The following is an 11036-nucleotide window of genomic DNA, read 5'->3' as shown; positions in this document are numbered from 1 at the left end:
ACAAGAAATGATTAAAAACACTGAAATATTTCGGGTTTATTTTTTCCAATATACTCTCACAACTAGAATAACGACTGTTGACATGTATCATCGATTTACAGCGAGAAAAAAGGGTCGGAACAGAAAAGAGAAAAGAGGAGAAAATTCTGGACCATCAGTATTCACGTGATATAAATGTGATCGTGATATAAGCGAGTATCCGACTACGTAAATTCATTGTTTCTGAGTTGAAATCATCGCCCTTTTATTTCCACAAGTGACTTTTGAGGTATTTTCCGAGTTTCTGACCTGAAATCATCGCCCTTTTAATTTCGCAAGAGATTCTGTAGGTAAATTCTGAGTTTCTGAGCTGAAATGATCGCTCTTTTAATTTCGGAAGTGACTTTGTAGCTAAATTCCGAGTTTCTGACCTGAAATCATCGCCCTTTTTGTTAATTTCGCAATTCACTTTACAGCTAAATTCCGAGTTTCTGAGCTGAAATGAGCTCTTTTAATTTCGCAAGTGACTTTTTAGGTATTTTCCGAGTTTTTGAGATCAAATCATCGCCCTTGTAATTTCGCAAGCGACTTTTTTGGTAAATTTCGAGTTTCTGAGCCGAAATGATCGCCCTTTTAATTTCACAAGCGACTTTTTAGGTAAATTTCGAGTTTCTGAGCCGAAATCATCGCCCTTTTAATTTCACCAGCGACTTTTTAGGCAAATTCCTAGTTTCTGAGCCGAAATGTTCGCCCTTTTAATTTCGAAAGCGACTTTTAGGTAAATTCCGAGTTTCTGAGCCGAAATCATCGCCCTTTTAATTTCGCAAGCGACTTTTAGGTAAATTCCGAGTTTCTTAGCCGAAATCATCGCCCTTTTAATTTCGCAAGTGACTTTTAGGTAAATTCCGAGTTTCTGAACTGAAATCATCGCCCTTTTAATTTCGCAGTTACAACCGGGATCACACACAACTCACCAGAACAACAATGGATTCTTTTCAAGAGAGCGATGTCACACTGCTACATTTCTGCAGTGAAATCATCGCATTTCATAAGTGATTTATGTAAATTCTGAGTTTCTGAGCTGAAATCATCTTTTTTTAAATTTCGCAAGTGACTTTGTAGGTAAATTCCGAGTTTCTGTGAGCTGAAATCATTGCCCTTTTAATTTCAAAAGTGATTTTGTTAGTACATTCTGAGTTTCTGAGTTAATTAATCATCGCCCTTTTTTCACGAGTGTTTGTGTAAATTTCGAGTCTCTGAGCTGGACATCACTAGTTTAATTTCAAATTAAGGGATTATTAGTAACTTCCGACTCGAGATCTAGAATCATTATAGTTAGTGATTTTCGAGGTTTATATTGTTTGTGAGCTAGGAATGATAACATTTTAACAAAAGGGAGTCGCTTGATGAAACTAAGGCTAGGAATCAACTATTCTTAGATTTCAAAAGTTATCTTGATCGCCATCGTACGCCACAGCACAAAATTTTTCCTCGGTTTATTCCGAGTGAAATAGGAATAAATTCCACTATTGCTATTTTCGGTATGATTCCAAGTCTGTGAGCTGTTCAACTAGGGAAAGTTGGACTTAACTGCCAATACTAGGAAATTATCTGACGGCTGATTTTTGTCCCCGAAATGTTTGTATGATCGTCGAATTTATTCATCACATCGGCATACCAAGGACTGCAGTTGTCACCTTGTTGTGTTTTAATATGCAGTTGAGGTTCGGTCCGTATTTTCCGTCTGGATTATTTTAGACGAACGGCTTTATGATAACCCAATGAACGAACTTCATGGTACAGGCTTACTAACGAGGATATCATCCACCCGCTAAGCAGTCTATTACTACGTGATACTAAACTATAAATACGTACTACTAATACCGGTACCATTCTATTCTCACAAGATTGATTTTTCAAAATCCCAATCACATCAAAACTGGGAGATATAAATTGTATTAATTCCAACGAACGAATTGGCGGTTGCGGGGCCGCCCAGCGTGGCAAAAATTCAAAAAACAATCGGATCCACCCGCTCGTAATGAATGATTTGGCTTCCGTTTATATAATTTCTTAATCTTCTACTTCATATGAACTATTTTTCTTCGTTTCCTGGTGATTTGTAGGCGGCCCGCAAACAAATCATCGTGCCACCTCTGAAATCTTCAATTTATAATAGTTTGAAATCGGGGTGATTGCATCTTCACCCGTCAAGTGATTCGAACCCACTACGCTAAAGCTGTTCCCCGAATCCCTTGACCTCACGAGTCGTTGGAGTCGTTACTAGCCGACCAGAATCCGGTCGTACCAATCACAGCGCTTGTAACAAACCGACGGTAGACATCTGTTTGTTTTCCCGTTAAATGGACCAATCAGCGAACGTTTTACCGAACAAGGAAGTATTTCGCAAATCGATATATGACGTCATGCGCAACAGCGCCAGTAATGAAATCACGCTTCGTGAGGCCAGGGGGCTGGTGGAAGCGCGTTCGGGAGTGATACTGGAACCCCGCCAAGCGAGGATGGGGTGATTGCCACTTGGGTTGTGACACGTTCTGGGTAGCGCGTCATTATCGGTTCCAGAGTTGTTCCCGAAACTGGTTGAACTGACTCGGACTCAGAAATCCACTCAATAAAGACATAAGACCGTTATTCGTAAAACGTAACGTTAGACATGTTTATTGCCTCAACAACGCAAAATTTATAAATGGAATGTTGCTCGCTACTCGTAGTGCTCATTCATAGTAATACTTTTTATACTCGTAATACTTTTAATACTCGTAATACCTTTAATACTCGTAATACTCTTAATACTCGTAATACTAGTAGACCCCTAGGATAAGGTCACAATATCTCACTAAATGACGGCTCGTCAGCCTAATCACGTTCAACTAATATTTCGTACGAAATGTGGTTAACTCACGCTATGAAAGAACATTTAGGGGGAGAGAAGGGTGAGAGGTACAACTATGAAATTAAATAAATAAAAGGCTTGAGTCTGAAGCGGAAATGTCAGTGACGATAGACAGATCCCAATATCTGAACCCGGCCCCAGGGCCGACTCGATAACACCTCCTCTTGAACTACCACTACAGGGATTCTTCATCTTGGTTGGAATTAAAATGGCTAAAATGGTCTAGTATAAGAAGATTCAAGAAATAAGGATTCTATTCCTCACGCGGTTTAACAACTGCGGAAAAGTGATTCCCCGGATAGTTTAAAACTCGGTAAGAACATAGTCTGGGTGAAATCCTTAACCGAACACAACTCGACCGGACGCGAGTTCGTGCTGCAGCATAAACTGGAAATTTGGCCCGGATATATAACAGCCATAAAGGAACAAGACGGATGATTAACGTTTGATAAAGTAGTTATAACATTATGACATTATGACGCTATCTGTGGCGATTATTTCGTGACGCTATCTCTATTCTATGGCGATTAAAGGAAATTGATTTTGAATTTGGCGCTCTCGGCGCAATCACAAGGGAATTTCCGCTACACGCTGCAGCGTTAGACTGGTTACCTGTCCCATTCAATATGGGACAGGTTTTGCCTAGACTGGTCGCCTGTCCAATTCAGCGCCACCTGCATTCGCAGTCAGAATAGGACAGGTTTAACCCGTCCGCCATCTTCCGCGGAATATACGGATCCAATCAGATTTCAGTATTTCATCACGTGAACAATGTAACATGGCCGCCTCCATAGTGTCTCGATTTACGTTCCATGGACCTCTTAAAAGTCGGTTTTTACATCAATGGAAGAAAGAATCTCGACCAAAACTATCAGGTAACGCTTCTGCGAGAACCTGTACTGCGTGTGGCCTCGAAGATATCGACATACAAGGCAGTATGTCTCCGTTAGAGCACCATCAAAATCTACCCTGCTCAAAGGAACGGTCGTCAATCGACAACCACCGACGAACTTGAGATGGAATAACCAATTTCTACTGACTGACTTACTGAACTGAACCTAGCCATGCAGCAGAGGCCACGACACCGGCAATTTGTTTGTTCACTTAAGATGATTGATTGGTTATGCTGAATGTGACACTAGATATTAGGAGTCTATCAGTATGGTGAAAATATTAGCCTACGACAGGTAACTTCACTTACTTCACTTCAATGTCTTTTATTAAAACTTGTGAACAGTAAATGAATACTTATTTACAAATATTCTGTTGATTGTCTATCGTAGGTCACTGTGTGTGTTCGGATGTTGATTTTCTGAGATACAACTGAGGTTTTCTCAAGAATGAGAAGTTATACGTATTAAATTGAATGGGCTCAACATGCACAGAATGAATTGTTGTTGTATCATGTGTTACGGTCAAATCCCGCCCGCTCTGTTGTTCTGGAGTTTAGACGTTTTTTGTCGCTTTATTAGCATGACCGAGAGATACTTGCGCATGCGCAATGATGTAACAAGTCTGAAACAGTTCTGTAGTTGAAGTCAATTTTAGTTCCTTAAGAAGGTAAAATGTTTCGGTAAGCTTTTTATTATTTTAGTTTAATTGTCAATGCATAGTTTTAGTTATTTGTGTAAGTGCTATTTACTCTATAAAGTGCATAATAATGGTTTTAATTGTTTCCTCGTGGACGCGATTTAACTTCCGCCCGGCGCCATGTTCAATTTTGGATTGTTGTGAAGTTTCGGTGCATTATTTCTAGAGAGAATTAAGCATATTACATTTTGTCATTCGACTTATCAATTGCCTTAGAGATGTATTATTAATGTGCAAATTTGTAATTCTATTATTATGCCTTATAAATTGGCATAAATCATGATTTTCTGTGAGAGCTTAATCTGGCATGTGAGTAAAGGTGGCAGCTCCTGCTGGTTTAAATGCCTGAAATTTAGTATTCCTTATTTTGTATCTTACAGTAATCGTTGAAAACGGAATAAAGAAAAGACAACGCATTATGAATATCTGACTTATGGTTATTAGATTTATTGATGACTCTCAATCTACATAATTACGAAACAGTACCAGAACAGAAAGAATAAAGATGGAAGACACAGTAAACACCTTCCTACGGGCAGCCGAAATGATGGAGAAACGTCGCACGGTCGCTAATACTAGTAAAGCGTCAAGCAGATCATCGTCCCAGTCAAAGAAAACTGCATCGAGTCAATTGCTAAGATTGGAAACAGCCGCCAAAGCCGCTAGAGCCACAGCACAGCTAAGTTTCTTGAAATTAGAGTCCGAAAAGAAATTACAGCAGCTTAAGACTGAAGAAGAGATGAGAGAACTGGAAAAAGAAAGGAACTTGCTTGTTGTCAGGCTGAGTTAAGCGCCATAGAAAATATAGAACGGGAATCAGAAGCAGGAAGCGTAGTCCTCGACAACAACAACGAGTTATTATCAGAGGTCAAGGTCGAAGACTGGCTAAAATCTAACAAAGGGATCGATTCTGATCTAAGTCCCGGTGCACAGCCGTTCGTACCCGTTCTACCGTTAGAAAACGACGTGCACATAAAGGACCCACCTGAATTAACGGATACACAGGCAATAGTTAGACATTTGAATAAGCCAACATCGCAATTAAAAAGGTTCGACGGTGATCCTTTAGAATATAACCGGTTCGTTAGGCAGTTTAAACATAAAATAATCGCCAACTCTGATGACAAGGATGAATGTATGAACTATCTCGAGCAATATACCGGCGGTGAAGCTCATAAGGCCATAGTTGGCTACGGCCAGCTGGACTCGTCAGTTGGTTTTCCTAGTGCCATGAAAGAACTAGAAATAAGATATGGCGACAAGGAGATAATAGCTAGCGCTTACGTTAAAAAGGCATTGGAATGGCCTATAGTAAAGCAGGACAATCCGAAATTGCTGGACGAGCTCGGAATGTTCCTTATGGAATGCCAAAACGCAATTATCGATTTAAAAGGTGTAAAACTGTTAGAGTATCCCGACAATATTAAACGAATAGTAAATAAATTATCGTATGGTCTACAAGAGAGATGGCGTAACGTTGTTTGTAACCTGAAAGAGAAAGGGCGAAGCGTTGCCTTTGACGACCTCGTTACTTTTATTAGAAAAGAAAGTCGTAAAGCTTGTGACCCAATTTATGGACGCACTGCATTATCTTCTGTAGATCCTAAAGCAAGTAAATCTAATAAGAGTAAACAGACTTTTGTGGCAGCAGCCACCACCATTACTAGTACATCAAATCAATATTCGACCTCGCGTTGTGTATTCTGTAACAAGGAAGGGCATTTTCTCGATAATTGTTTTGAACTGAAACGCAAACCCTTAGATGATAGAATAGATTATTTCCGTAAAAACTGGTTGTGCTTCGGTTGCGCAAAAAGCGGCCACCGGGCCAATGAATGCAAAGCAAGGTCTACTTGTAAAGAAAAAGACTGCGGTAAACGACATCCAACTGTCATTCATCGATCACCCAATTCGAAGTCTGGCGTGACCACAGAAACTGAAACTGTGACAACAAAAACTGAAAAAGCAGTCACAGGCGCCACGCTAGTGAACCAACTTCGGCAATCGTTAGACGCAAAGGCGAAGATGACCGTAGTTCCAGTACGCCTACGAGCTCAGAATGGTTTAAAAGAAATCGTCACATATGCCTTTATGGACAATGGAAGCGAAGTCTCTTTTATCCGTAAAAGTTTAGTAGATGAAATCTGTAACCGTACTAAGCCAGTTACATTAAAGCTAGGGACCGTGAGCCAGCCCCAGGGTAGCGACCTAAAAACAGAAAAGGCTTTCGGCCTTGAAATCAGAGCGTCAGATGAGGAAAACTTTGAAGTTGTACAACTACCGCCCTTGTACGCCATAGAGGAGATACCGGTTACCGCTGGTCATATCGTCAATCAAGATGACATTGGACAATGGCCCCACCTAAGTGAAATTTATATGCCTGATCATAGTGGCATCACCTTAGGTTTACTCCTAGGGGGTAACGTGCCAGACGCGTACAGTCCACGAGACTTTGTCTCCGGACCTAGTGGCAGTCCTCACGCCACCAAAACCAGACTAGGTTGGCTAGTATGAAACGTCTTACAGAATCATATGATCGTAAATTCAACAACGTTGGTGTCTCGTACTACCGTGTTGTCAGAAGATCAGAAGCTGGAAACACTCGAACGTCAGATTAAAGAAACATATAATCAAGACTTTCCTGAACGTGTAATCGATGACGAAAAACAGTGGTCTGTAGAAGATAAAATGTTCATCGATCGTAAAAGTAATTTAAGAAAAGTCGATGGTCACTATGAGATCCCGTTACCTTTACGGAGCGACGTCAAACTCCCAAACAACAAGTCCGTAGCGGAATCACGTTTGAAATCCTTGAAGAAGAAATTAGTTAATGACGATAAACTACGTAAAGATTACGTCACGTTCATGAACGGTGTTATAGAAAGTGGGTTTGCAGAGATTTTTCCCAGCGATGAAGTGGAAAAAACAGATAAACAGTTAAAGTGGTACTTGTTACACCATGGCGTTTATCACCCCACCAAACATAAGTTAAGAACAGTGTTTGATGCCGCTGCAACATATTTAGGGGTTTCGCTAAACGACGCCTTACTTCAGGGCCCAGATTTAACGAACAGCCTTTTCGGGGTGCTGTTACGTTTCCGTGAGAAGCCAGTGGCCGTATCTGCCGACATCGAAGCCATGTTCCATCAGGTGCGGGTACCAAAAGAGCATTGCGATTACTTACGTTTTCTCTGGTGGAAAAATGGCGACCTTGACAGTGAACCAGTCTGTTACCGAATGGTAGTTCATTTGTTTGGTGCGACCTCGTCACCTAGCTGCGCTAACCTCCCCTTACGTACGGCAGCCGAACAGGCTCGTGAATCTGCAGGTACAATTGTAAAGGACTCCGTGATGCGATCGTTTTACGTTGATGACTACTTGAGGTCATATAATACTGACGATGAAGCAATATCTATATTTAGCGGAACAGTCGAAGCCTGCGACGAAGGAGGCTTTCGCTTGCATAAGATAGTTAGTAATAGTCGTCAGGTGATTAAAGCTTTCGATAGCAGAGAGTGGGCATCTAGTGTCGTCAGTCTAGATATGGAGAATCTGCCCACAGAAAGAGCATTGGGGGTTGTTTGGGATGCCGAGACAGACGAGTTAACCTTCAACATCCGTATGGACAGAGATAAACCTATAACGCGGAGAGGAATCCTGTCAGTCGTCAGCGGTGTATTCGACCCTCTAGGGCTGGCAGCGCCCTTCGTCTTACCAGCCAAAATACTGTTACAAGTCCTCTGTAAAGCAAAGTTAGGATGGGACGAGGACATTGGAAAAGTTAGTCAAAAAAGCTTTGAAACATGGAAGGCTGGAATAATTAGTTTGGAACGTATACGTATTCCTCGTTGCATAAAACCAGTAGACGTCGAGGTAGTTAAGTACGAGCTCCACTACTTCACAGATGCTAGGGAGATTGGTTGCGGAGTAGTATGCTATCTGAGGTGCTTAGATAAGAATAAAAACGCCACATGTCGTATCATCACGTCAAAATCGAAAGTTGCTCCACTAAAAAAGATATCTATTCCTAGATTGGAGCTCACAGCCGCGTCACTAGCCGTCCGCATGAACAAGTCGATATTAAACGAGCTTGAAATTACGATAAATCAGATCGTATTCTGGACCGACAGCATGAGCGTGCTACGATATATCGCTAATAACTCCGCCCGTTATCAAACGTTCGTGGCGAACCGGGTTAACATCATACGAGAAGGTAGTCAAGTTGATCAATGGAGATACGTTCGGACAAGCGAGAACCCGGCCGATTATGCATCAAGAGGTATCAATCCTTCGAAGTCGACGGTGGCAAATGAATTTTGGTTTCGCGGGCCAGATTTCCTCAATTTAAACGTAGACGACTGGCCAACAGATTCGTCAGATAGAACATTACCGGACGACGATGTAGAAGTTAAAAGGAATGTAATCGTAGTGAATTCAGCCACATTAAAACCAATACACCCTATCGAAAAGTTAGCCGATCGTTTTTCGTGCTGGCAGAAGTTCAAAAGATCCGTCGCGTGGTGGATTCAGTGCGTACGAAGACTACGAGATAAAGTTAAAGGAACTGTTAATAGTTATAAACGATATCTCACACCGGTGATGCTCAACGAGGCCGAAAATCGTATAATCCAACATGTTCAGAAGAATAGTTTCCCAAAGGAAATGATAACCCTAAACCATAAAAATCCGTATGTTACAAAAGACAGTCCGTTGTATAGACTAGATCCGTACATAAAAGATGGTTTGATCCGAGTCGGTGGACGAATTAGTCGTGCATCAATACCATTCGACGAGAAGCATCAAATCATATTACCAAAACAAGTGCGAGTATCGGTTCTCATTATAGAGGATGCTCATCGAGCCGTAGGTCACCTTGGAAAGAACTCAATTATGGCGTATATTAGAAAAAGATTCTGGATCACACACGCTACCGGCAAGATAAAATCGATAACTGATAAATGTGTGTCGTGTCGAGAATATCATGGAAAACCGGGTAAACAAAAAATGGCCGATGTCCCGGAGGAGCGTTTGGCTGTCGATAAGCCACCTTTCGCCAACACTGGTATAGATTACTTTGGTCCTATAGAAATTAAGTCCGGTCGAAGTAAGGTGGAGAGGTATGGAGTGGTTTTAACGTGCATGACTAGCCGAGCAATTCACCTCGAGTCAGCCAATTCATTAGAAACTGATTCCTGTGTGAACGCTATAAGAAGGTTTATAGCTAGAAGAGGCGCGGTGAAACACATTGGCTCAGATAATGGTAGTAATTTAGTTGGCGCGCAGAATGACTTGAAGCAGGCGTTAACAACTCTCGACCAGGAAAAAATCTCTAAATTCTGTGCCAAACATGACATTGAGTGGGATTCCAATCCGCCCCTTGCTAGCCACTTTGGTGGCATATGGGAACGGATGATAAGGACTGTGGGAAAAATTCTATTTCATCTGATGCGTGATCAGTCGAAAAGCCTGAACGATGAGATGTTAAATACGATTTTATGTGAATCGGAGATGATTGTGAACAATCGTCCTCTCTACGACTTCGAGAGTAATAACCCTAACGACCCTAAGCCATTGACTCCGAACCACTTGTTACTTCTGGAGCCAAAATCAGATCTACCGATAGGAGTTTTTGACCGAAAAGACTCTTACGCAAACCGAAGATGGCGTCAAGTTCAGTATATGGCTTCAGTATTCTGGAAACGTTGGTCCGATGAATATATGAAATTGTTACAAATACGGTCCACGTGGAATCGCACGAGAAAGAATGTAGCTGTAGGGGACGTTGTGTTAATCGTAGACTCAAGTATTAGAAATTCGTGGGTTCGTGGTATCGTCTCTTGTGTCGAGCTAGATTCAAAAGGTTTGGTCCGAGCTGCTACAGGTAAAACCTCGGCCAGTGAATTTAGACGGCCGGTTGATAAGTTATGTGTACTTTTGGAAGTAGATTCGTCGTAAATAGTTAGTTAATTCTAAAATATAGAAGTCATGCTGTGTAAAGCTTTAAGTGGTTAAAATCGTTAATATTGGTTGTGAACTAATACGGCACTAAAGTGGTGCATCTAAGTAACATTATTGATCAATATTTCATATAATTTAGTAAATGGTATATTTTTAAAAGCAAATTGCTTGTGTTTAAGGCATAAAGTTTAGTTAATTATAGTATTACTTCAGTACTTTGTAACTGATCTTATTACAATCATTATAAGTTTAGAGAGTTAGGTAATCCATAGCAGTAGACTTAATTGAAAGCTGATTATATTTCAGTTGTAATATTTCAGTTAAAGTTTATGTTCACAAAGTTTAGTGGAGTCTTATATGTTTGTTCATAGTTGAGTCATGAATATTGTGTAAAATTTTGAATGTTATGTAACGGAAGTATTTGACCGTTTATAAGGATTGTCATAGGTTATCGTCCTATTGAGGGGCTGGTATGTTACGGTCAAATCCCGCCCGCTCTGTTGTTCTGGAGTTTAGAAATTTTTTTTCGGTTATTAGCATGACCGAGAGATACTTGCGCATGCGCAATGATGTAACAAGTCTGAAACAGTTCTGT

The 11036-nt window shown here is 40.9% G+C and overlaps 2 protein-coding genes across 2 annotated transcripts; both read left to right on the top strand.

The window, feature by feature from the left end:
- Nucleotides 1–4988: 4988 nt before the first annotated feature.
- On the top strand, nt 4989–7587 carry LOC141906248 (uncharacterized). Its single transcript, XM_074795494.1, has 4 exons — nt 4989–5156; nt 5264–6983; nt 7065–7428; nt 7509–7587. The coding sequence occupies exons 1-4, from the start codon at nt 4989–4991 to the stop codon at nt 7585–7587; spliced, it is 2331 nt and encodes a 776-aa protein (XP_074651595.1).
- Nucleotides 7588–7720: 133 nt separating this feature from the next.
- On the top strand, nt 7721–10438 carry LOC141906247 (uncharacterized). Its single transcript, XM_074795492.1, has one exon. The coding sequence runs from the start codon at nt 7721–7723 to the stop codon at nt 10436–10438; it is 2718 nt and encodes a 905-aa protein (XP_074651593.1).
- The last annotated feature ends 598 nt before the right edge of the window (nt 10439–11036 follow it).

The sequence above is a fragment of the Tubulanus polymorphus genome, chromosome 5, assembly GCF_964204645.1.
Source record: "Tubulanus polymorphus chromosome 5, tnTubPoly1.2, whole genome shotgun sequence".
Lineage (NCBI taxonomy): Eukaryota > Metazoa > Nemertea > Palaeonemertea > Tubulaniformes > Tubulanidae > Tubulanus > Tubulanus polymorphus.
The sequence above is the reverse complement of the archived record's forward strand: the minus strand, read 5'-3'. Positions and strand labels throughout refer to the sequence as shown.